This window comes from Solanum verrucosum, unplaced genomic scaffold (genome assembly GCF_900185275.1).
Source record: "Solanum verrucosum unplaced genomic scaffold, falcon-dt-bn FXZP01001278.1, whole genome shotgun sequence".
In the NCBI taxonomy this organism is placed as follows: domain Eukaryota; kingdom Viridiplantae; phylum Streptophyta; class Magnoliopsida; order Solanales; family Solanaceae; genus Solanum; species Solanum verrucosum.
The window spans coordinates 692591-719732 of record NW_026020317.1 but is presented as its reverse complement, the minus strand read 5'-3'; the positions used below and the strand labels follow the sequence as shown (position 1 = coordinate 719732).

Here is a 27142-nt window from a genome sequence, read left to right as displayed (position 1 = left end):
GGTATCCAATCTATTTTAAACAGACAATCACAATAACAATATCAAAAATAAACTTCCAGCTTACCCAAAGAAAGAGATTACTCAGACATGACTTTCAAGATCGAGAAAACAAAATAAAAAATATTAAAATATGGATAGACATGAATCGTACCTTCAAAACTTCAAACAAAGAACAAGTTCAATTGAACGAGGCACTCTCACACTGATTTTCAAATTAGGAACTTTTTCCCTTCCTCCTTCGACTTTAGAGAACCCTATTCCTACATAATTTCAACTGGGTTAAAGAAATTATATGTGAAATCGAAAATACAAATACCAAGAACGGGATTTGAGCACATACCTGATGTAATATATACTTTAGAGAACCCTATTAGTGAAAAATTGAAGAATATTCAGCAAAAAAACCCTATTCCAATATATTTGAGGAAATATTAAACCAACAAACACTACTTCTTCCTCCCTTTTCACTGATTTGAGCAAAGAGGAAAGATCTTTTTCTTCCTCCTTTTCCCAGATTTGAGCAAAGAGGAACGGGTTTTTCTTCCTTCCTTTTCCAAGATTTGAGCAGAGATACGTTTTTCTTCTTCCCTTTTGCTATAGAAAACCCATTTGAGCTAAGAGGAACATTTGCTTATTTTAGCTTGAGCAGAGAGGAACAAATGACCCTTTAGTTTTATTTTAATTAGAACCTTCATTTTATTTTATTTATTTTTTCTTTTAAATTAATATTAGAGGCGACCTGATCCCTACAAAATTATATTTAGAGGCGACGTTTAATAAGATGCTACTAAATATTTGGAGCGAAAATTTTCATTTCAGCGGGAGTATAATTTTAGATTTAGTGACAATTATTAGTGGCGACACAAAATAAGTCGCCTCTAAAGATAAATGTTCAGGAGCGACAACAATTGTTGCCACTGAATATGTAGCTTCTGTAGCAAAAAACAAAGTCGCCACTAAATATCGTCACAATAAGTGTTGTTTCTTGTAGTGTTCCAAGCTAAATACAAAAAGCCTTCTTTCAAAAGCTCTCTCTCTTTTGTTCTTTCTAAGTTTTTCCTTTCATTCTCTTAGCGATCTTAGCATAAAGAGCTTTCTTAAGCTTACAAGATCTTGAAAGATAGTGAGTAAGTTGTCAAGAGCCGCACGGAGCGTTAGTGAAAACTCCAAGCCCGTGACACTGAGCTGGGTATAAATCCACCAATGTTGTTTACAGAAAGAACCAAAAGCTCTAGATTTGTCCGCCAGTAGCTCGAAGAAGATGGAAGACTACCTGAAAGGTTATTGTATCCCAGTGACATCCTTCTCAATGTAGAGATATTGAAGAGCTCTTCCGGTATGGAACCACTTAACTGATTAAATTGCAAAAAAAGTATCTCCAATTTGTGAAGATTCCCAATCTCTCTTGGCATAACACCTGCCACATAATACAGAGTATGTCCGGATTAAGTTTATTTGATTGCTCCAGTTACAAAACATTGCATCAGTTCATATATCAACAATTGATTAAATGCATGATGCAAGAGTACTAATCAGTAATCAGTCGAACACGTTGCTTGAAAATTACCTGATAAATTGTTTGTGCTGAAATTAAGCAACAATAGTGATGATAAGTTGGATATGGTGTGTGGTATTGAACCCACGATGTGATTGTTCTCCAATTGTAATTGCTGCAAGTTTCGTAAGGTACCAATCTCTGCTGGAGTTGTTCCTGCAAATTGCCAACCAACTTGCAAACTCATGCTGTAGCTCAAGGTGTTAATTCTGGATAGATATAGCACCTGGGCCTAACTCAACACTCAAAGCTAGTTTATAAGGGCAGGAGTGCCAAAGACCATATAACCGATGATGTAGACTTAACGACTTTCAATTAACAATTTCAAAACTAGACTCATGCTAAAAGGATTTTGAATAGATAAACTTTGTATTCACTTGCTAGTTTAGATTGAACTAACTCACACAACTTCTTTTAGTAAAATACCTTGCAAGTTGTTTCCCCCGAGGTTTAAGCTTTCAAGCCTCTCCAAGTTCAGAATTTCTGGTGGAATAGTCCCAGTGAAGATATTGTATGACAATGACAATTCATACAGTTCTGTGCAGTTAGATAAACCCGGTGGAATGTAACCGCTCAAGTGGTTGGAAATGATTGAAATGCTCTTTATTCTTCGAAGACGGCGACATATATCTACAGGAAGACTTCCTGATAATTGATTATGTGTGAGATCCAAAGTTTCTAACGAGGAAATATTGAAAATGGAGAATGGAATAGAGCCAGTAAGTTGGTTTTTGAATAAAATCAACTCCTTCAGATTCTGAAGGTTGCCAATATCTTTGGGAAAATCGCCTTGGAGATGATTGTATCTAACACTGAGAATTTCTAACATAGACAGGTTAGAAATAGAAGCAGAAGGTATATTAGTGAAACTGTTGTTATCAAGAATTAACATCTGAAGCTCAGAATAGAAACCAAACCACGTTGGAATCTCTCCACTGAAGTTATTGAATCCGAGATGGCAATCAGTCCATTGCACTAAGAAAAGGAAGATGTGTGCTGCAGGACTGTAGGACATTCGCATCTGTAAGCAAGCACCATCATACTCCCCCGAAAAGTCAGATGCACTGCATTCCAAACAACACCATCAGATGAAAAAAGACCAAGCAAGAGGGAAGAGGTAAACACCACATTACAAGGTCAGGAGAAACATTCACCACAAACAGAGAATGATTGTCACCAAATCAAATCACCAATAGCGACAAAACATTTTCTTAATGATCTTTATTATGGTAATGCCATCAATGAAAGGTGGGTAATTGGTCTATTCCGATACCGAAGGTATGCCATGTGTAAATGCTAAGCTAATATTTCATTTTAGTGTTGCCTCAAAGAGCCTGTAAATTATTTCTGCTCATAACTAGAGAAACGAGAAACGAGAGATTTCCCAAATGTGGCGGAATGGACCCATAAATGTCCATGTTGGATACATTCAGTGCAGTTACCCTATGGTGGTGAGGATCGCAAGTGACTCCAATCCAATCGCAAACAGTAACTTGAGAAGACCAATTTTGAGATATTAAAGAGTTTAGAGTAACTCCGTGTTTGAATGCAAGAAGAGCAGATTGATCAGTGCTTGTGTTTGTGGCAATGCATGCCCACTAAGAGGCACAGTAATTGAAAGATAACACAAACAAATTTTTCCATGTTTAATTTGTAGTAAGTACTAAAAATATATTATTATTATTATTAGTATTAGTATAAGGGGGTTGCACTTGTTATGAAATTGTAGGGAACAACAATTGCTCTTTTAAGTAAAAGGCGGGTCCAAATCTTACCAAACAGCCAAAACTCAACAGTTGCTAAATTCAGAGGAGACCCACCACACGTTTATTAAAATTTTGATTTTGACTTCACAGTCCGTATGGCATTATTGAGCCTGTCGGTTGTCTGGACATAAATTTATTTATTTTTAAGAAAAACATTATTTGCTTATACATTAGAATGATGTTTTAACTTCATTTTTTTTTTTTTGAGTGAATTGAAAGTCCAAACATAGTTAAACATCATCTATATATGATTATTTATTTTATATATATATATGATTATTTTGTTGAATTTTTTTTTGTCGGTACATATTGATAAGTAACCTTTTTTCTGTATGCTTAAGGGATTGATTTACCCCTAATATACCTGTGCCCAATAATCATTTATTTGTTTTACGTCTCCATCACCATGGAGTACCCTTTTTCCCACTTAAGGGTTGTTTACAAAGTCATATGTAATTGAGATTTGATGTAATTACTCTTTTTGATATGTTTGGTAGACCAAGTAATTACTTCTTCTGTCCCTAATTATGTATCCACTTTTGAATGGACACACATATTAATAAAATAATTAATGACATAGTGAAATTACCATTTTACCACTATTAATTATGAAGTGAGTGAATTAAAAACAAAGATTTTCAAAAGTTCTATCTTTTTTTAAAGTAATTAATTGAGGATATAATAGTTAAAAAAATTTTTTGTCATTTCTTGATTTGTCAAAATGGACAAGTAATTAAAAACAACCAAAAAAAGAAAAGTGGACAAGTAATTAGGGACAGATAGAATACTTGGTAAGAGAGGAGTCGGGTGTACTTGAAGGGTAGTAATTGCACTCCGCAATTCCCAAGGGAGGGTTAGGAATTAGGTGTAATTACATGAAATTTTTTAAAATATTTTTCTTTCCCTTTATTTATATTTGAATTTTTCTTTTTAATTTATTATTTTATAAAAAATGTTTTTGTTATTCTAATATTTTCTAAAATTTTATTTTTTCATTTTTTATATTTCATTTTCTTCACATTCTCAATCATTACTTTTTGATGTGATTCGATTCAATTTTTTGTACTATCTATTTATTTATTGTATTTTTTTTTTCAGTAGCATAATTTTGTTAGAATTGCTACATTTACTTCAGTTCGGCTATGTGCCTGTTAGCTCTATTTTGCTTTTTCTTCTATGGAATTGGAGCCTTCCTTTTCTTCTTTGATTGACTGGGATAGGCATGAAACCGTTAATCGATACAAGACAGTATAGTAGAAAACTGAACGAATAGAATCTGTTCCTATCATCCTCATATATCCAAACCTCAAGACACGTCTTGAATTCAGTGTGTGATGAGTATGCAAGCAATGCAAGTCACCCAGGATAGTTTATGGCCCTAAAACTTTGAGATTCAGTAACCAAACCAAACGAACATCTCTCTCTTCAAATCAAACGAGGCAAGAACAGTATTACAGGGTGTTTTTTCCATGTTTTTGATAACCCAGTAATTAAACCCTTCAACAATTGCATCACAGTGGCAGGTAGTCATGTTTAAGAAATTATTAATTTTCACATCTCTCCAAGATTCCAATTTGGTTGAGTAAACCTCAACTATAGTAACTCGCCTACCTTTCTCATAGTTTAGAATCCTCATGACCTTGTAATCATCAGAATTCTGTTCATACCCAAAACCCACATTAACATAACATTTGTGTGCTTTTTGAAGGTGCATAGGGAGAATCTTGAATTGATTTATCGGGTTCCATAGACAAATAATCAGACATACGAGGTTCAGTAATCTGTAAGCTTTATGAAGTATCCTGGACTTCGTATACGGATCAAACCATTTCTCTCCCTAGTCCAAACAAGGATATAATGGTTGTCAGGGTCCGAACTAAACCTCTTGAGATGCAGAGAGAGAAAACAGGGGGTCGAAATCAGAGTGCACCAGCGTTTACAAACGAACTTCAAGTGCAGCAGAGTTTTAACTGGTAATCTTGAAAAAATATCTCGACGAATCTCTTTGCCAAGAAACGAAATATAGGAAATTTGTCTTGTATTCTTCATCTTCTAATTATAAGGAAAAGCCAGATTCTATTTCTCTTTGAGACAATCAATCAAACAGTTTGTTTGCAGAAAATACAGTGCCCCAAATTTAACTAAAAGTCTTCAAGAAATTGCCTTGAATGAAGATTTAAGTGGGGTTGACGCACTTACCTGAAAATGATTTTGGGTTGAGTTTCTGCCTCTTATAATTAAATTGTTTTTACAATAATGATCATCCATACTAATACAAGACATTCTCCATACCAACTTTAGCACACATCTTATATATTAAAGTTATTTGACACACTCCAAACTTGAATGAACAAGAAAAAGTTCTAATCTCGGAACAAAGATTGGTATTCGTCGCAATTGGGATCACCCAGATTTGTTACGCCAGGAGTGGAAGGCAGCATTACCTGTACAGAAGTTTAAATGTGATCAAACTTGAGTTTCCAGTCATTATGATACAAACTCAGCACAGGCAAAAATATACTCACTATACTATAGTATTAACAGAGACTTGAGCAGTTAACTTTTCAACATAAAGTATATATTTCAACTGTCACCATGATGAAATTTCCGTTGGCAAAAATGTTAGTCTTTCTCCTTATAAATTCTTGATTTATTTTACTCACTGGAGAATTTTTCCTCGAACTTAGAAAGTAATAAGAAACCTGGGATACTCAGAAAGTTCTCCTCAAACTCAGAAAGGTCACCCTTAGTAAATCCCTATAGATGATGTATTAACTAACTTTGGTTTTTTAATTGTTTCCCGGTGATTCTGTTGTAGAATTCCAAAGGATGAAACAGTATGGATAGGCGCAATCTGCTCAGCGTAAACAGTTTGTCTTACGCTAAGTAACTCAGCTCTAAAGACTGCTACTCAAGCTATAGGTGCTTTTATCTGTTGAGAACTTTAGAAGGCTAGATATGGTAACAAAAGAACAACTGTCAATGAGGTTCTATTTCATCTCAAGGTTTATTTTACTACAACCAATTTCCATAAGAATTCTTGTCACAAGCTAAGTCAATTTATTGGTGCTTATAGACCACGGTTAAACTTTACCCCTGTAATTGATTGAAACCAGCTCAACACTATACCTTTTGGATTCAAATATCGGTGGTAGGGAAACCTCCCCAGCATCAGAAGTTAATGCAGCCAGGATGATGGATTTGAATTAAAAAACCCCATCTACATTTATTCATGGTATAGACAAGACAATAATTTCTCCATATGACATTAGAATGTTTCAAAAAGTTGTATACGTACCATCACATAAACCTTGTTACATCATCTGCGAAGAAATTCTTGTTTGATCTTATTGATATTTGCCAGGACATCTTTCATGTTCGGCCTCTCATAAGGAGATTCAGCTGTGCAATTCAATGCCAACTCCAAAATAGAGGACACACAATGCAACTTTTTCTTAAAATCAATCTCTTCAGGTTCCAATAAGGTGTCATCAATGATATCATCTGGTGCGACAGATAGTAAATTACAGATCCACCTTCTCATGTTCAAATCTGCTTGAAACATTTCATCATATGGCTTTTTTCTTGTGAAAGTTTCCATGAGCATAATTCCGTAGCTGTACACATCACATCTTGTAGAAACTAATCCTATTGATCCATACTCTGATGCAATGTACCAGAGTAATTAGTATTTTGACGAGCCAAATATATATATATATATATATATATATATATATATTTTATTTTTAAAAAAATTTATTATTATTATTATTATTATTTTATTTATTTTGCTAGATATGAAAAATAGTTGAATCCACCTTGAGTATACAAACACTTAAAAAAACTTAAAGGTATAATGGGATTTAAACAAGAGTAAGGTAATCAATTGAAACGATATGACTTCTGGCAGATGATATTAGACGGATTCAATCTATGAGGTCACTTGGCCATTTCACTTTGAAACATAATTTAAGAGAAGGTAAACAATAGTGAAGAGAGGCAACTTTATTTTATCGTGGCTGAGTTTCTCTGCTTGCTCTAAAATCTTTTTATATGCTTAATTGACGTGGAACAACCCTTTTTTTCCTCCTCCTTTTCTCCGGTAAGTTAGAGTGTAAGGATGACTTCCTCATTCCTTGTATTGCAGAGGTTAGGCATAGCCCCCCTCTATGTTCCTTTGCCTTACCTATTTAATCTCCTTTGAAGGATACATTTGCTTTAAAAAAAATTGAAACGACATGACCACATGCTTCTTTTTCTTATCATCGTAGATGCATGTATATAGAGTTTGGAACAGTCATATTTCAATGTTATCAATACCATTTTTTTTCATGCTTAATCAGTGATATAATATGTTTTCTTTAATTGAGTTATCCACTCAGGCTTTCACCGAGTTCTAATGTGATGTAAAATAACAATTTATATGCGATAATGAAAGGACTAAAAGAAAGTTACCTGGTGCAATGTACCCCATTGTAGCAAGTGTTTTAGTATGAGCAATTGATTCCCCTTCTCCTAATAACTTGGTCAGGCCAAAGTCACTCACATGTCCAACCAACTTTTCATCTAGCAAGACATTGCTAGGCTTCAGGTCACTATGTACAACCACTGTTCCATAACCATGATGGAGATATTCCAAAGCAAATGCAACATCGATCATTATGTCTAATCTTTGGATCATATTCAAGAAGCGATCATCAGAATGTAACCACAGCTCTAGGCTTCCATTGGGCATATAATCAAGAAGCAACGCTTTAAAATCCAAGTTAGTACAACTACTGATAACTTTGGTAAGATTTCTATGACGAAGGTTGCGTAAAACTTCACATTCAGCATCAAAACTCTTTAACGCACCTTCAACCTGTAAATTGAACACTTTGATTGCCAAAGTCATCCCGTTTGCAAACATACCCTTGTAAACAGTGCCAAAACCTCCAGAGCCTAGCAAGTTGCATTGGTCGAACCCTTGAGTTGCCCTTTCGATTTCAATGTATGAAATCCTGGCTAGTGTTGTTGCAGTAAAGGATTCATCTTGAATTGGAACATTTCTATTCCGACGTCTCCTTAAAATTAACACAACGATTGAGCCAAGTACTAGTACTGCAGCTACCAGTGGGACAAGTATAGTCAGAAGCAATTTGCTTATCCTTGAATGATGAAAAGACCTAGCCATACAAGGCTGAAAAAGCAACTCCCCGCACAGCTCCTCATTTCCCATAAAAGATTGAGAGGTGAAATTGCGAAAGGGTCCTTTACTTGGGATTTCACCTTTTAATCTATTGAATGATACATTGAAATCCTTCAGATATCGAAGTGACTCTAATGATTTTGGGATCGTACCTGAAAGAATGTTATTGGATAGATTCGCCAATTCCAAACTTATCATTTTCCCCAGTGACTCCGGAATAGATCCATGTAACTCATTATAAGCCAAAGAAAGATAAAGTAGATTCTGCAAGTCTCCAATTGTCGAGGGAATACTTCCTGAAAGGTGATTCCTGGACAGATCTATGGATGTTATGGCATGCAACTTGCTAAAATCGGGAGGTATAGAGCCGACCAAAGAATTATTGGACAAGTGAAGCACCAAAAGATCTTTGAGGCTCCATAGACTCAAGGGTATGTTAGTGAGCCTATTTGAATTTAGATAAATATTTCTCAAAGAGGTAATGTTGCCAATGCTAGATGGTATCGGACCTGAAATGTGGTTATATGACAAATTAAACAAGCCCAACGATGACAATTTGTAAAGGCACTCCGGCAAGGGTCCAGTTAACCTATTATTGTCAAGACGTAATCCTTGAAGAATGGGTAAATCACATAACGTTGTTGGCACTGATCCAGTCAAGTCATTGCCGAATAGGTACAAAGTGTTTAAGTTACTTAAATTACCAATTCCTACTGGTATCTTTCCTCGAATTTCACAACTAGATAAATCAAATATTTCAATAGCTTTGGAGAGATTACCAATGGAATCCGGAAGAACACCATTCAGAGGATTATTCGCTAACCATATGCTTGTTAAATTTCTGCAGTTGGCCAAGGAAGCGAAGATACTTTGACGCGGAAATGATAAGTTATTATTGGACAAGTCAAGATATACAAGATGCCTCAAATCCCCCAATGAGTTAGGAATTTGGCCACTGAATTTGTTATCATTAAGCAATAAATCCCATAGATTTGAAGAATTGGAGATTGAGGTGGGTATAACTCCTTCAATGTTGTTATCACCAAGATTCAATAGCTGTAGATTTGTTTGCCAGTAGCCTGAAGCAGATGGAAGACTACCCGAAAGGTTATTAGTGAGAAGTGAAATCGCCATTAACGTAGAGATATTGAAGAGCCCTTCTGGTATGGAGCCACTTAATCGATTAAATTGCAAATAAAGTATCTTCAATTTGTGAAGATTCCCAATCTCTGTTGGTATAACACCTGCCACATAATACAGAGCAAAATCATCCAGATCAATGCTATTTTTCTATTTTGTTCCAACTTTCATGAAGATTATGCTTGATTGCATTCGTTCATATACCAAATTCTATGCATGATGGAGGAGTAATAGTGATCCCTATAACCAAACAAGACTACATTGCTTGAAAATTACCTGATAAACTGTTGGTGTTCAAATTAAGCCACCATAGTGATGATAAGTTGGAGATAGTGCGCGGTATTGAACCCACAATGTGATTATTCTCCAAATGTAATTGCTGCAACTTTCTTAAATTACCAATCTTTGCTGGAATCGTGCCTGTAAGTTATTTTTGAGAGTTAAAACGGAACAAGTATTATTTATTGTTAACAGAAAAGGCTAGGACATGGGCAATTATTATGAGCGCGCTAAAATATAAAATGTTATTCAAATTGAGAGAAGTACCCTCTCCATGCATTTTTACTTGCCCATTATTGACGTAACAGTTAGCACACCCTTAATAAATACCTTGCAAGTTGTTTCCCCCAAGGCTTAAGAGCTCAAGCCTCTCCAAGTTGACAATTTCTGGTGGAATGTTTCCACTGAAGTTATTGTATGCCAATGACAATTCGGACAATTCTGTGCAGTTAGACAAACCTGATGGAATGTAACCACTCAAATGGTTCGAAACTAGTGATATTCTCTTTATTCTTCCAAGACGGCGACATATATCTACAGGAAGACTCCCTGTTAATTGATTACCTGAGAGACCTAAAAGTTCCAAGGTCGAAATGTTGAAAATGGAGAGTGGAATAGAGCCAGTAAGTTGATTTTCGAATAAAATCAAGTCCTTAAGATTCTCAAGGTTCCCAATCTCCTTGGGGATACTGCCTTGAAGGAGATTGTTTCTCACACTCAGAGTTTCTAACTTTGAAATAAAAGCAGAATTGAAACCGAACCACATTGGAATCTCTCCGCTGAAATTATTGTAACTGAGATCCATCACCTTCAATCGATTTAAACGAGACAAATCTTGCGGGATGTCTCCATGTAAATAGTTTTTGCTTAGATCGAGAGAAACGAGAAAAGAGAGGTTTCCCAAATGTGGAGGAATATTCTTTCCAAAAATGTTCATGTTAGATATATTTAGTGCAATCACCCTATGGTGACGAGAACCGCAAGTGACTCCAATCCAATCACAAACTGAAGCTTGAGAAGACCAATTTTGAGCTAAGGGATGAGAAGAGCTTAGAGTAAAACTGGCTTTCAATGAAAGTAGAACTGATTGATCTGTGTTAATTACTATGTTTTTGCTAATGCATGTTTCTAACAAGTAGAGATGCAAGAGTAGAAGTGAAACAAAGAAAGAGTAGGCTTTCTCCATGTGATTGCACATAAAAATAAGGAAATAAGTATTCAGGCAGCATTTAGCTATAAATAGAAAGTTGCTATGAAAGTCAGAGGGTAGCTCGTATTGGGACTATCAATGTATAGATAAGTAGTTGTAAATTTTCTATACATATTTTGTCAGTTTGACTTTACAAAAATCTACTCCCTCCGCCCCTATTTACATTTATCTGTTATTTTTAATAAATTAAGAAAGGATTATTTTATTTTATTTTTTTCAATTTATTAACATTGAGTTAATGTCTTTCAAAAATATAGTGAATAAATATATTTGAGATTCTATCAATTAAAAGGGGTAAATTGGTAAATTCGCTATACCAATCAATATTTCCTGAATAAGTGTGTCAAGTCAAAATTTAACAAATAAAAAAAATACCGAGGGAGTATTAAATTCATACTGACTGTCCATCTTTATGAGCTCCATACTAGGGGTGCGCATCGGTCGATTCGGTTAGGTTTTAGGTGTTATTGGTTCGGTTTATCGGTTTTCGGTTTGTAAATACTTCAAACCGATAACCAAACCAATAACATATTTCTTATCGGTTTTTGGTTAATTAGTTTATGGTACTTAACGGTTCGGTTTTCGGTTTAACCAATAAGAAAATACTCATATATATTATATACACGATAAGAAAATTTTCAAATAAACCATATGATTTTTCCAGCATTTGGCATAAAAGTAATAATCATAAAAGTAACAATCATTTTTCTTTCAAATTTAGATACTAGACACATTCAAAGGAAAAAGTGTGAAAGTAACAATCGTTTTAACCATTAACAAAAAGTGTGAAAGTAACAATCGTTTAACCATTAACAATAAGACTAATAAATTTAGTATAATCTTATTGGGTTATCGGTTTAACCATTAACAAAAATTATAAAATCGGAAACCGAACCAATAATCCAATAAAAAATTTTGCAAAACCGTTTAAAAACCGTTAGCCCAATAACCCAATATCAATAAACCAATAGTGTTTTTTTCAGTTCGGTTTATTGATTAAATCGATTTTTGCACACCCCTACTCCATACTACCGTGCTATCCCATCATTAAAGCATACGTATCATTTTGGTCTAAAAAATATCACTTTGACTATTAAACTCGGCTTAAGTCATCTGTGGCCCCTTAAAATTGTCCGCATAATTCATTTAGTCAATTAGGGTTAGTACATATTGAACACTTTAACCTTAAAAAACTTATATCTATTAGACACAAAATGATAATCAGTTGAAAAACAAAATTGTGTGTAGCTCAAACGCAAATATATAATAGGTGTATCAATAAAATAATGACATGTGGCAGTTGAATTCTTTTTTTAAAAAAAAAACTGTATAAATATTCCAAAAATAATTTTTAGAAAATAAAATTTAACACTTTTAATTAACACCCCCATCCTCCCGTCGTTGAGACTGTTTGCCCTTCCTGTCGGCACCGACACACAAATAAATCATCGCCCCACTCTTTCATTCCCTTTCATCGGCATCGGCAGCACCTCCTACCATTGCCGTCATTTTCTTTCGATTAATAAACATTTATCACAATTACAAGAAATAATAACATTTTTTACCGAAAAAAGAATTGATACAGTTTTCTTACATCGCAATAAATGGAGCTTCGCCGAAATATTTGAAATCTGAAAAAAGAAGAAAAAACAGAAGAATAAGTGGAGAGGGTGAGAGAAAGTTAAAGGGGTGGGGTGGCATGAGAGGTAACTGGTAAGTACAGAGATGGTGAAATGATGTTGGATGGAAATCGTTGAAGCATCATCCTGGAAAGAAGACGTGCTTTTTCTTTTTCTTTTTTGTTTTAATTGTTAGTTAATTTTTTTTTTTGATTTCTTTATTAATTAATGTCAAGGGTCAATAAAGCAAAAAAAATGTATTTTTTCAAGAAAAAGAAAAAGGAAAATGTTATTTGGGTATCTTCACGCGCTCATGGAAAGTGAAGAACACGTTTTTTGTCACATCAGTATTTTGTGCTTAATAGATACATGTTTTTTAATATTTTAGGTATTCAATAGGTATTAAGATGTCTAAGTGAATTATGCGGACAACTTTAAGGGACCACAGATGACTTAAGCCATTAAAGTTTGAACAAACCCACATCCACATCCACATTAAAATTCAAGATGCAGCAACTGGGAACTGAAACCTATTAAATTTGGACCACCTTTACTGCATGCAACTAGGAACTGAACCTATCACTCAACCTAAATTTTGAACCACATTTTCCACTACATTAAGAAGGTTTTATTTTTTTCCTGTTTCCACCCAGCTTTCGGAACTCGTATTGGAGTCCCGACTAAATAAGGATCGCATATTACAGGATCTATTTGGGGGTGGCACTCCCAACATGAAATCTCTGGTTAATGGTGAAGCAGACCAACTGCACCAGAATCCGTGTTGATATAATTAATAAAAGCTTATGTATTTGTTAAATGTGCTAATTTTGGACGTGTGTCCAAGTCAAGCAAAATATATATATATATATATTATATTATATTAAAACAGATTGTAATGAATACCCCAAACTTTTAAACGGAAAAATACAAGTTAATAATCAGTCCATTCCAGTGATTTTTTTTTGTTGAACAACAAATGATAAAATATTTTCTAAAGCTGCAAAACTTGAACAATCAACTTAAGTTTGATAGTCAAAATGTATAATGAGTCACATTCTTGTGTTATTACATGCAAACATGTAATATATTCTTATGTTGACTTTTTGGGTTGGTCCTCACATCACAAAAACTCTTATCGTGGACATTGATATTCCTATTATCCTATATAAAATGCAACATACAATTGTCCGTGGGAGAATATAATTTATTTTACCCCAAACAGTAATCTTTGGTGTTTGCAATATCTTGCTACTCCAAGCTGTCTCAAAGCTGGTATAGAAAGATGAAAAGGAATATACTATACCTGTTTTTCAGCTAAATGCGAAAACAGTAATAGCAATTACTTCCTCCGTTTCATTTTGCTCTTAAGTTAATTCTTTTTGAAAGTTCCTCCACTATTAATTTTGATTTTGATAGATAAGACATATAAATATAAGAAGTTACTTAAAGGTAACTTATATTTTTCTTATTTTTTATTTCTCAAGAGACGTGTAAGAGGTAAAGAAATTAGTATTCATTTTTATTTAATGTGGTTATAAAGAGAATAATGGATTAATTAGAAATGCTAATTATCTAGATTGCAATCCAGCTCACTCTTAACGACTCTCCACTTGATTGGAAGGTGCATGAAAGCACCATCATTGAATACATTGATTGCTTGCCTAATACACAAAATTTCATGCCAATTATTTATTTGATTCATTTACATCTTTTATTTATGGCAAAAGTATTTATTACCCCCTAAACTTGAAGCTTTTTATTCGGTGTATATTTAACTATATTCCGTTTTAATTACCCCCGAACTTGTTTATTCCTCCATCACGTACACTTTTTTTGTCCACCTGCTCCTATTGTGACTACGCGCGCGCGACAACTGACAAAAGTGGTGATGTGGATTTCCACCTACATAAATAATAGTCACCTAGATAAATTAATATGGCAAAAAATAAATATCAAACCTTCTCGCCTTCTCACCTAGGCTTCTCACCTAAAACTTTCGGACTAAGCTTCTCACTAAAACTTCCGGACTAAACCCAAAAATCTTCAAGAAATTAATATTTAGTACTGGAGAACTCAGATTAAATGCCAGCACAAGACTTTTATTGTTGGGAATAAAACAAATTAATTTTGGATTAAAAAAAATCGGTGAGGATTGGGGTTGTTTCTACAAAAGTATCTTGAAGAAGATGGGTTGCAGGGGAGGATGCGGGGGTTGCAGGGAAGGGGATAGCTTGCTGCAAAATATATTTTAAAATAGTTAAAATAATTAGGTAAAATGCTACATGTCATTTATTCATTGGATAGTTTTTCTTAAATTTAAAATTCATTGTTTAAAAGTTATTTTTGAATACGGGTTGATTTTGCGGAACTCCTTCGGGATTTGGGTTTTTCTAGACATGAAGTTGATCGATTAAATTTCAAATTTGTTTGAAATTCTTACCAAGTAAGTGTTAATCTTTGTTTCCTTTACTTTTCATTTACATTTTGCCCTATTTTTCGTTTAAAATATGCCAAATATTAAAGAAAAATGGAGATTTTACGTTGTTTTACCGTTGTAGCTTTATGATGTGGCAAAAAATCACCTCCTCATGCGCCTAGTAGAGTGTGTTGTAAATTTCTACGTCAGTTGGACAATAAAGGTGTACGTGATGGAGGAATAAACAAGTTCGGGGGTAATTAAAACGAAATATAGTTTAGGTGTACGCGATGGAGGAATAAACAAGTTCGGGGGTAATTAAAACGAAATATAGTTTAGGTGTACACCGAATAAAAAGCTTCAAGTTCAGGGGTAATGAATACTTTTGCCTTTATTTATTTGAGACAATCAATCAAACAGTTTGTATACAGAAAATACAGTGGCCCAAATCTTTAAGAAATTGCCTTGAATGCTGATTTAAGTTGGGCTCAAGCAAAATTGATTGAAGAAACACCCTCTCTAAGCCATATTAAAAACGCATTGTAATTAGTATTCCAAATTTTTAAGCTTACAAAAATACAAGTTAAAAATGATGAACAATCGGTCTATTTAAATGACTTCTTTGTCGAATGACAAATGATTAAATATTCTCTCAATCTGCAAAACTTGTATAATCAACATTAGTTTGGCAGTCAAAACGTATAAAGAGTCACATTCTTATGTAATTAGATGCCCTAATACTCAATTCATCTCAATTTATATGACACATTTCGAATTTTGAAATTTAAACAAGTCTATTTTTTACAGTAAATTTTTTGATGTACAAAAGTTCCATTTTGGCAATGGTTATATGCCCCTGGCCCACACTTTATGAAGGACAAACACATTCGTGGAGATACACTCAAGGCTCCATTCTTAGAGCCTCCTGTCTTGTCTTATTAGCTTTTACTTTGGTTTGACCTTTCGAGCAACCCTCGAATCTGAAGCAAAAAACATATTGTTAAAGGGGGGCAAAAACAACTGCATATAATGAAGGTTGCTTATTGTCCAGTTCCAATGTAATATCTGATCAGAAACTAGATGCCAGGACCCTGCAAGAAAGTGCATGGCGTCATTTCTTCTTCTGTATGAGTTAATATGGCCTTGAGTTCAAAAAATACTAAGTGTGATTACAGATACACCGAGATGCCACTTGGCACACTACACGTTTTACTGGTCAAAATTGTTTCGCCTATCTTACTCAAAGAAGTAAAACACTAAACTCAATTCAATATAAAATAGTTCTCTTCTGATGAAGCAGAAAAAATTGCATTAAAAGGTATCTATATTATTTGGTGATTCCACCATGTTGTATATCAACAATTGTGACAAATGCACATTAAACTGGCTAATTTTCTTACAACAGATAGCAACTCAAAGTACATATCTTGGACCATATCGAGGCCAGTTACTACACATTTAAATCCCTAAGTTCAGCTATGTGCCTGTTAGCTCTGTCTTGCTGATTCTTCTGTGGAAGTGAATCATTCCTCCTCCTTCTCACCTTCTGTTGATTGCGGATACGCTTGAAACCCTCAATTGATACAAGGCTCTCGGTATAGTTGAAAAGTGAAAGAATAGGATTTATTCCTATTACACTCATTTGTTTTGTTGTCAGATTGAACAAGAACGGCATGTTTGGAGCATTTTTAACTACTATATCTCCACCAGTAAGACCCCAATGACTTGAAAACTCAAAATCCATGCGAAAGGTGAACTTCTTTTGCCATCTATACGCCTCTGCAGAGACATCTTCAACCATCCAAACCTCAAGACACGCCTTGAATTCACTGGGTGAAGAGTATACAAGCAATGCAAATGACCCATGATAGTTCGTGGCCTCAAAACTTTGGGATTCAGTTATCAAACTTTCCCGTACTGGAATTAATCTGAGATCATCACTACTCAAATCAAATGAGACAAGAACAGTACTTTCATCCAAGTCTTTGGCAACCCAGTAAGTAAACCCTTCAACAATTACATCACAGCGGCACATACTCATTTTTAAGTGAACATCAAACTTCCGTACTGTCCAAGATTCCAATTTGGTTGAGTAAACCTCAAGAAGTGTAGTAGGTGGCCAAACTGTTTTATAGCTTAGAACCCTCATGACCTTGTAATCGTCAGAATCTTTTTCATATCCAAAACCCATACTAACATCAATGTAGCGTGTCATTTGACGCCTCATAGGAGGGAACATCTTGAATTGATTTATGGAAGGATTCCATAGGCAAATCAATTTACGGGAACCAGTAGTAGTAACTAGACAGACCAAGCCATTGATTGAACCTACAACAGTATAATTAGACGTACAGGGTTCATTAATCTTTATCAGGCAGCCAGGATTTCGTATACGGATCAAACGATTTATCTCCCCAGTCTGGACAAGGATACAATGGTTATAAGGTTCTGAATTAAAGATCTTTCGATGCAGAGTGATAAACCAGGGGCTTGAAATCAGATCGCAATAGCGCTTACATATGCACTTGAATCGCAGCAGAGTTTTAACTGGTAATCTTAAAAAAATACCCTCAACAATTTCATTGACAAGATACGGATTATCAGTAATTCGTCTTGCATTCTTCATCTTCTTCAGATTATAAGGAAAATGGAGATTCTGACTATGGTTGAGACAATGAATCAAACAGTTTCGTATGCAGAAAGTAGAGTACTCGCCCAAATTTAACTAAAACTCTTCAAGAAATTGCTGTGATTTAAGCACTCACCTGAGAATCATTTGATGAGAGGCAGAAACCCAACCCAAATGAAGAAGAAACATTCTCTTCCCAGTGGAAACGATTCTTTTGAACTGATTTTTCTCTTTCTTTTACTTTATTTATAGGGGTGAAAAAAGTTGAGATGATATTGAGCAACTTTGATGTGGGGGCTGGCATGTAAAGCCAATTAAGCATATTTAATGACGTGAAATGCCCCTACATTTTGCCTCATTTCATATTTACCCTCTCTAACTTTGAATTTGCATAAATAGATTCTTAAATTTGTATAAAATTAAATAAATAGACATATAAGTTACGTGGCATAATATACGTAGGACACCCGTGAGACTCAAATCGTCATGTAGGATGTCACGTAGGATACGTGTGTTTATTTATTCAACTTATACAAGTTTAATTGTCTACTTGTGCACACCCAAAGTTAGAGGACATAAATTTGAGTTGAAGACAAGTTAAATGGCGTATTTATGTATTATGTGAAAATTTTATTGTGAAATGCAACAGCTTGCTGAGAATGTATATTATACAACTAAATGTCACAAATGGTCCCATAAACTATTGGAGTAGATCTAAAATAGTCTCTTATAATATACACTTATCGGATTTAATCCTTTAACTATCTCAAATTTTATCAGATTTAGTCATTTAACTATCTCAAATTTATGTCCTCTTAACTAAAGGACACCGGTAAGTGTAAAGTTAAAGAACTAAACCTGATAAGGTTTTGGATAGTTAAGGGACTAAATTAGGTAAGTGCATTGTTAATGGACTATTTTAGACTTAATTAATGAGAAAGTGCATTTTAGTCAAAGAATCTTGGGGTCATTTCTTCTTCTTTATGAGTTAATATTGCCTTGAGTTCAATAAAAACTAAGTCAGATTACAGATACACTGAGATGTCACTTGGCACACTACGCGTTTTACACGTCAAAATTGTTTCGCCTATCTTGCTCAAAGAAGCAAAACACTTAACTCAGAAGATGCAATTCAATATAAAATAGTAGTTCTCTTCTCATAAAGTAGAAAAAGTTGCATTAAAAGGGATCTATATTATTTGGAGATTCCACCATGTTGTATATCAACAACTGTGACAAAATGAGGCTAGTTTTCTTACTACAGATAGCAACTCAAAGTACATATCTTGGACCATAATGAGGCCAGTTACTAAACATTTAAATGCCTAAGTTTATGACAGATTCGATACAGAGCTATCATAGGAATGTTTATGAAACACAAACAAGGAAAAGTAGAATTTAATATGTTGGAATTGCTACATTTACTTCAGTTCAGCTATGTGCCTGTTAGCTCAATCTTGCTCTTACTGGATTTGAAGCCTTCCTCTTCCTTTTCAGTTGATTGCGGACACGCCTGAACCCCTTAATTGATACAAGGCTCTCAGTATAGTTGGAAAGTGAAAGAATAGGATTTATTCCCATTTCCCACATCTGTTTTGTTGTCACGTTGAACAAGAAGGGCATGTTTGGAGCATTTTCAACTACTATATCTCCACCAGTAAGACCCCAATGCATTGAAAAGCCAAAATCCGTGTGAAAGGTGTCCTTCTTTTTCCAGTCACACTCCTCTGCAGAGATATCAAGTTCAATCTCCCAAACGTCAACACACGCCTTGAATTTGCTGGGTGAAGAGTATGCAAGCAATGCAAATGACCCATGATAGTTCGTGGCCACAAAAGTTTGAGATTTAGTTATCACTTCTTCCGGTAAAGGAATTATGAAGAACTTCTCTATACTCCAAACAAACGAGGCAAGAACAGTACTTCCATCCAAGTCCTTGGCAACCCAGTAAGTAAGCCCTTCAACAATTACATTACAGAAGCAGGTATTCAATTTAATTAAGCGACTATGAGACTTCACTTCTTTCCAAGAGTCCGAATTTGTTGAGTAAATCTCAAGTATAGTCAATGGCCAACCTGTTTTATAGCTTAGAACCCTGATGACCTTGTAATCATCAGAACCTTTTTCATATCCAAAACCCATACTAACATCACATTTGCGTGTCTTTTCAGGGTTATCATTGTGCACAGGGAACATCTTGTATTGATTTATGGAAGGGTTCCATAGGCAAATCCATTGACGGGAAGCAATATTAGTAACTAGACAGATCAAGCCATTGATTGAACCTATAACAGTATAATCGGTCCTACAGGGTTCATTAAGCTTTATCAAGTTGCCAGGATTTTGTAGACGGATCAAACGATTTATCTTCCCAGTCTGAACAAAGATACAATGGTTATCAGGGTCTGAACTAAACCTCTTGCGATGCAGAGTCATAAACCAGGGGCTTGAAATCAGATCGCAATAGCCCTTATATGAGTACTTCAATCGCAGCAGAGTTTTAACTGGTAATCTTGAAAAAATAACACCAAGAATCTCTTCGTGAAGACACGGAATATCGGTAATTCGTCTTGCTTTCTTCATCTTCTTCAGAATACAAGGAAAATGGAGATTCTATTTCTGGTTGAGACAATGAATCAAACAGTTTTGTATGCAGAAAGTAGAGTACTCGCCCAAATTTAACTAAAAATCTTCAAGAAATTGCTCTGATTTAAGCACTCACCTTGACAATCATTTGATGAGAGGCAGAAATCCAACCCAAATGAAGAAGAAGCGCCGAAACTCTCTCTCTCTCGGTGGAAACGATTCTTTTTAACTGATTTTTTGCTTCTCAACTGATTTTTCTCTTTATTTATAGGGGTAGAAAAAGTTTTGAGATGATGCTGAGCTACTTTGACGTGGATAGCCAACTAAGCATTTTTGATGACGTGGAATGCCAATTAGGATTTACATCCGGTGAGTTTACCGGTCAACGTCGTGCAAAAATGCAAAAGAGTATGAGTTAATTTTCCCTTAATTAAATTTGACAAGCCCTTTTAGCTACCGTTTGCTTAAATACGTTTCATAGTTATAGTTTTGTTTGCTATAGGTATTTCTGTTTTTATAATTCGCTTGTTGATATACAAACATGGTAAGTATATAGAAATTTTGTATTTATACATTTAGGATTTTTTTGAACTTATGCAAATTAAATGTATCAATGCGATATTATATACAAGTTAGGGTAAGCATAAATAAATTTTGGATCTATACAATTAGAAAAATTCTTGATTTATACAATTAAGAATCGAATTATACAAATTCTAAATTTATACAATTATGAGAGAATTATACAAATTATGTACGTGGGCCAAGTAATTATGATTGTAAGTTAATGACAATTGGTAATTTAATTAAATTGTGAATAGCTATATTAACTAATTAACTAATTAACTAATATATATTTGTTTATCCACTTAATTTTCCCTTATTTTAACCCCTTCATTTTGTCGCCTAATTAAACAAGTAAAAGCCGTTTAAAATGACAAAAAGGTACTTAGATGACCCCTGGGCTAAATATTTGATATGGGGCTAACAATAGAATTTCAATTGACATTTAACAGCTAAAATGTGTTAAATTTTTTTTTTTTTCTATTGTGATATGCAAAAGCTGAGAGTGTACATTATACAAATATATATATCCTTGATATATGTACATCTACTCATGATTATGTGTATTTTTGTTGGTAGGGTTTTTATCTTTTATATATACTTCGGGTATGTTTGGTACGAAGGAAAATATTTTTTTTTAAAATGTTCTCTAGAGAATAAGTGGATTTCCTACTTATTTTTTTGTATTTCTTAGATAAGTAAAAATCATTATCCTATAAGCATTTGTGTATAGTTTAGAAAAATACTATATGGGAGGTAGGGGTTTCGAATGGTGGGGATGAGGGCTATAGAAGCTAGGTGAAGATGAGGTATGTTGAAGGGTGAAGAAAACTGAATCAATGTGGAATATCACTAAAATAGAACTTGTTTTCCCTACTTTCCTTAGAGAGCTCATTTTCAAAATATTTGACTAACTAAACATGAAAAGATTAAAAAAATTATCTTTTGTACCAAACACACCCTTCATATTTACTTTTCATACAAACGGTTGAGATAGTAACTTTAGAGGAAAATGTACAGAAGAGAGAGAGAATTTTTCTCCCTAAGTATGAGGATGGATATGAATTAGTCGGACCAGTAAATTTTAGATACCGATGATTAAATGGAAGAAGAAGACGCTAGTGGAAGATTAATATAAGCGTGGTTGGCAAGTTGGGTTCTTTTTGGTACCCAAAATTTCAAAATTGGATGGCACCACCAAAGGGAATGTAATGGCTTAAAGCAAATGTGTATATTTCAATACTCAAGTGAAAAGTTGGCTGGATTTATATAAAATCTAGTAGATCTTGAAATCCAGAAAATAAGTCAATCTGAATAAGATCACATAGCCTAGTGCGTGACCCTACTTGAGTTGAGTTTTGATTCTTAAGCAATCAATGTCTATATCCCAATTATCCTTTTCACATTTACAATTCAGACCATACTGGACATACGATATGAAATTATGATATGAATATAAATGAAGTTGAAATTTTGTTTGGATATACAATTTGGATTTCTCAAATTATAAACATTAAACCCTACAAATTATGAAAACCATCAAAATTTCTTCAAGTCGTATACAATTTTACCAAATGAACAAACTATAGTTCATAAATAAAATATCAAAATATCCTAAAACATCACATTGATCAATCACATATCTCCATATTCCTATTATAACTAAATATTTGTGTTTATAAACTTTCAAATACACATAATTTTATAAAAATTCACTAGTCAACAATAGTAGAAACTAATTAATCATATATTCTTCAATATAATCCTTTCACATGGTATGAACAATTTTTTCACGTTTAACATGAGTTTTTTTTGTAAAACTTAAAATAATATATATCTTTTATATATAAAATATAAATTTATGGGTCAAATTTTACATAAACTTTTTGAAATCATGATTTGAAATTGCAGATGACATATTTTTTTTTGTGTGGATAATTACATGATCACAAATGGCATGTTCAAAGACTGATTTGAAAGCGTAATTTCATATTGCACAAACTAAGAAAGTGAATGGGAATTAGCTTGTCTCTTTCCTTTTCTGTGTCGTGAATCCCTGTTTTATAAATATTTAAATGTACCGCCATATTCTATGCAATTACGGCGAACACATTTTCTCCCATTCACTCAGAAAAAATGAGGATTTCATTAATGGAGAAAAATCCCTCTTTTCACCTTCTAACAATTTTGTTCGTTCTTCTTCATGCTCTAGCAACTTCCTTAGCCATGAATTTTAGAACTGATCAAACTTCTCTTCTCGCGTTGAAATCCCAAATCACTTCAGACCCTTATCAAATTCTTTCAACAAACTGGTCTTCTTCTGCCTCTATTTGTAGCTGGATTGGTGTCACTTGTGGCTCTCGTCATCAACGAGTTACTGTACTCAATATTTCAGACATGGGCTTTTCCGGTACCATACCGTCACAACTTGGCAACCTCTCTTTTCTTGTTTCACTTGATCTAAGCTACAACTATTTCCATGGTGAACTTCCACTTGAGTTTTCTCGTTTGCGAAAATTGAGAGCTATTAATCTTAGTTTCAACAACTTCACCGGAGAAATCCCTAAATTCCTCGGTGATTTTCAAGACCTTCAAATGTTGTCTCTTGAAAACAATAGTTTCAGTGGGTTCATTCCTTCTTCTATCTCAAATATGAAGAATCTTGGATTCCTGAATCTGAGGTACAACAATTTAGAAGGAAATATTCCAGCTGGAATAGCCGCTCTTCGGAGTTTGAAATGGTTGAGCTTTGGATTTAATAAACTCAATGGTTCCAATGTGCTCTCTATGTTCAACATCTCTACACTAGAATATTTAGATCTCAGAAATGCTGGTTTAACTGGTGATTTTCCATCTGATTTGTGTGGTTGTCTTCCAAGATTGCAAAAGCTTGGACTTAATTTCAATATGTTAAGTGGAGAGATCCCAAGACGTATATCAGAGTGCTCGCAACTTCAAGTCTTACTGTTGATGGAAAATAACTTGATTGGAACAATTCCAGGAGAACTTGGGAAATTACAACTGCTGCAACAATTAGCTCTCGGAAATAACAAGTTAGAAGGTATGCAGCTTCCAATCTTAACAATATCTACATATGTAGTAAGAAATCGAAGATATTGTTTTGTGCTGAGTACATGCATTCACTTTAATTTTCAGTTTCGATTAGAGGTTAAGTGTTCAATTTTCCTTTCCTAAACAAGCAAATGTATGGTTTTGACCTGGTGTGAGAATTTGTTACATCATAAAGTAGACCTTTGCTTATACCTGTCTGTTAAATTATTTAATGAGGTATTGAAATTTGTTCAACTTAATTCCTTAGGACTTTCATTTGATAATTTTGCATAACAATTTGACAGGCACAATTCCCAATGAGATTGGTCATCTTCATAACTTGAAGCAATTGGGATTGGAACAAAATGCATTAACAGGCTCAATCCCATTAAGCATATTCAATATTTCATCACTTCAAGTTTTATCAATGTGGGACAACAAGCTTGAAGGAACTCTACCAAGAGAGGTTGGAAATTTGACTACGGTTAACGTACTTGATCTTGGAATGAATAGCCTGACGGGTATGGAATAATATTTGACCACAGGATTTCAGAATGCCAGTTCTTTCAATACTTCTTCTAATGGTAATCTTACTTCATTCTGCAGGCGTACTTCCAGATGAAATCGGTAACCTTCAAGAGTTGCTGATGCTGAAGTTGGATTTCAATAACTTTAGTGGGTCGATCCCTATTGGCATATTTAATATCTCAACTCTTGTATCTATTACACTCACACAAAACCGCATTTCAGGTAATCTTCCTAACACTATAGGCAGCGGGTCACCCAATCTTGAACGAATTTTTCTAGGTGCAAATAACATTGATGGTTTTTTACCTAGTTCCATCTCAAATTTGTCTAAGCTTACTGTTCTCGAACTCAGTGCGAATGAACTCACAGGTTCAATTCCTGACTTTCTAGGAAACTTAAGACTTATTGAAATTCTCAACTTGCAAGGTAACTCCTTCACTAGTGACTCTTCAATGTTGAGTTTTATTACTCCTTTGGCCAATTGTAAATACTTAAGAGAACTGATAGTTTCTATCAATCCCCTAAATGCAATACTTCCAAAATCCATTGGGAATCTTTCGTCTCTTCAAACGTTTGAGGCAATAGGTTGTAATCTCAAAGGCCATATTCCAAATGAAATTGGAAATTTGAGAAATTTATCTTATTTGAAGCTGGATAAAAATGACTTCACTGGAATTGTCCCGACGACAATAAGTTCTTTGGAAAAACTTCAACAGTTTTCACTTGGTGCAAACAGAATTAGTGGTCCTTTCCCAATTGTTTTATGTGAGCTACCCAACTTGGGCATGCTAAACCTTTCACAAAACCAAATGTGGGGAAGTATTCCTAGTTGCTTAGGGGATGTGACTTCTCTAAGGGAGATTTATCTTGATTCCAATAAATTCACTGCTAGCATACCTTCAAGTCTATGGAACCTCAAAGACATTTTGAAGCTGAAATTGTCTTCTAATTTCTTCAATGGCTCTCTACCATTAGAAGTTGGAAACCTCAAGGCTGCAATACTTCTGGATCTTTCAAGGAACCAAATCTCAGGCAACATTCCTAGTACATTGGGAGGTTTGCAGAAATTGATTCAGCTATCTTTGGCTCATAACAGAATTGAAGGATCTATTCCTGAGACATTTGGGGAACTCATAAGTTTGGAAGAATTGGATCTTTCAAATAACAATATTTCTGGTGTGATTCCAAAGTCATTAGAGACACTCAAGCAACTACATTCCTTTAATGTCTCATTCAACAGGTTACATGGGGAAATTCCAAGTGGTGGACCTTTTCTTAATCTCCCTTACCAGTCTTTCTTGTCGAATGAAGGATTGTGTGGTAATCCTCAAAAGCATGTCCCAGCTTGTCGTTCAAATTCAAAGAATCATTCTAATTCAAAGAAAAGAAGAATGATATGGATTGTAGTTGTCTCTTCAGTTATATCTATAATAGGGTTTGCTTCAGCAATAATTTTCGTGTTGATGCGACATCGGGGTAAAGTAATCAAAGGTGAAGATGAGTGGTCACCTGAGGTAGCACCACAGAGATTCTCTTACTATGAACTTCAAAGAGCAACTCGGGGGTTTGATGGAAACAACTTGCTAGGTAGTGGAAGTTTTGGTTCTGTTTTTAAAGGGACGTTGGCAGATGGGATGATACTAGCTGTCAAAGTTTTTAATGTGCAGATGGAAGGTACATTTCAAACCTTTGATAGAGAATGTGAAATCTTGAGGAATCTTCGTCACAGAAATCTCACAAAGATCATTAGCAGCTGTTGTAACTTGGATTTTAAAGCATTGGTACTTGAGTACATGCCAAATGGGAGCTTAGACAAGTTGCTATATTCTCGAGATTATTCTCTAAGTATAATGCAACGATTGAATATCATGGTCGATGTTGCATCTGCTCTGGAATATCTCCATCATGGTTACTCTGTACCTGTTATTCATTGTGATCTGAAGCCTAGCAACGTCTTACTTGACAAAGACATGGTGGGACACCTAGCTGACTTTGGCATAGCAAAACTTCTAACAAAAGAGGAATCTATTGCTCACACTACAACCTTTGCCACAATTGGTTACATTGCTCCAGGTGAATCATTTATTTAACTTGTAACAAAGTTTTTGAGTAACAGTTAATCAGATTTACGCCTTATAAGTTCAGTTGCTGATGTATTTCAATTTTTCTTTTCTAGAATATGGATTGGAAGGCCTTATATCCAAGAGGTCTGATGTTTATAGTTATGGTATCATGTTGCTGGAAACTTTTACAAAGAAGAAACCGAATGATGAAATGTTCACGGGCGATTTGGATTTGAAAAGTTGGGTACATAGTTCACTTCCTGATAAGCTGGATGAAATCATAGATGCCGACTTACTAACACTAGATGAACAAAAGCTAAATGAAAAGTTACAGTATGTGTCATCTATCATGGAGTTAGCCATGAATTGCACAGCTAAATCTCCGGTTGAAAGGATGAACATGACTGATGTTGTAGCAGCATTGGAAAAGATCAAGCAGCAGCTTTCTTCATGTTACTGATTGAATGGCTTAATGACATGACATCAGGTACTTTTTCCATATCACTTTTGGGAGGCAAAAAGGAAAGTTGTAAAACAGTTCACTAGCA

The 27142-nt window shown here is 34.5% G+C and overlaps 4 protein-coding genes across 4 annotated transcripts in view; 1 reads left to right on the top strand and 3 right to left on the bottom strand.

The window, feature by feature from the left end:
- Positions 1–11114, bottom strand: part of LOC125835272 (receptor kinase-like protein Xa21) — a 47700-nt gene extending 36586 nt beyond the window's left edge. The window contains exons 1-3 of the mRNA XM_049514402.1: positions 10259–11114; positions 9926–10069; positions 8662–9753 (exon numbers count right to left, since the gene is read on the bottom strand). Of these exons, the coding sequence (XP_049370359.1) occupies positions 8662–9753; positions 9926–10069; positions 10259–11114 (2092 nt within the window). The remainder of the gene's footprint in view (positions 1–8661; positions 9754–9925; positions 10070–10258) is intronic.
- A 5509-nt stretch (positions 11115–16623) lies between these two features.
- LOC125835271 (F-box/kelch-repeat protein At3g23880-like) lies at positions 16624–17799 on the bottom strand. The gene has a single exon (XM_049514401.1). The coding sequence runs from the start codon at positions 17797–17799 to the stop codon at positions 16624–16626; it is 1176 nt and encodes a 391-aa protein (XP_049370358.1).
- A 1449-nt stretch (positions 17800–19248) lies between these two features.
- On the bottom strand, positions 19249–20385 carry LOC125835344 (F-box/kelch-repeat protein At3g23880-like). Its single transcript, XM_049514464.1, has one exon. It carries the CDS (start codon positions 20383–20385, stop codon positions 19249–19251), a length of 1137 nt encoding a protein of 378 aa, XP_049370421.1.
- A 3178-nt stretch (positions 20386–23563) lies between these two features.
- Positions 23564–27122, top strand: LOC125835335 (probable LRR receptor-like serine/threonine-protein kinase At3g47570). Its single transcript, XM_049514454.1, has 4 exons — positions 23564–24013; positions 24309–24524; positions 24610–26604; positions 26708–27122. Exons 1-4 carry the CDS (start codon positions 23605–23607, stop codon positions 27052–27054), a joined length of 2967 nt encoding a protein of 988 aa, XP_049370411.1. The 5' UTR covers positions 23564–23604; the 3' UTR covers positions 27055–27122.
- The last annotated feature ends 20 nt before the right edge of the window (positions 27123–27142 follow it).

Excerpts from the sequence above, each read along its gene's own strand:
- LOC125835271 (XM_049514401.1), bottom strand. The coding sequence starts at position 17,799 with ATGAAGAATGCAAGACGAATTACTGATAATCCGTATCTTGTCAATGAA.
- LOC125835344 (XM_049514464.1), bottom strand. The coding sequence starts at position 20,385 with ATGAAGAAAGCAAGACGAATTACCGATATTCCGTGTCTTCACGAAGAG.
- LOC125835335 (XM_049514454.1), top strand. The coding sequence starts at position 23,605 with ATGAAGAATCTTGGATTCCTGAATCTGAGGTACAACAATTTAGAAGGA. Across the intron at positions 24,014-24,308 it reads CGGAAATAACAAGTTAGAAG|GCACAATTCCCAATGAGATT; the intron begins GTATGCAGCTTC and ends ACAATTTGACAG. Across the intron at positions 26,605-26,707 it reads AATTGGTTACATTGCTCCAG|AATATGGATTGGAAGGCCTT; the intron begins GTGAATCATTTA and ends TTTCTTTTCTAG.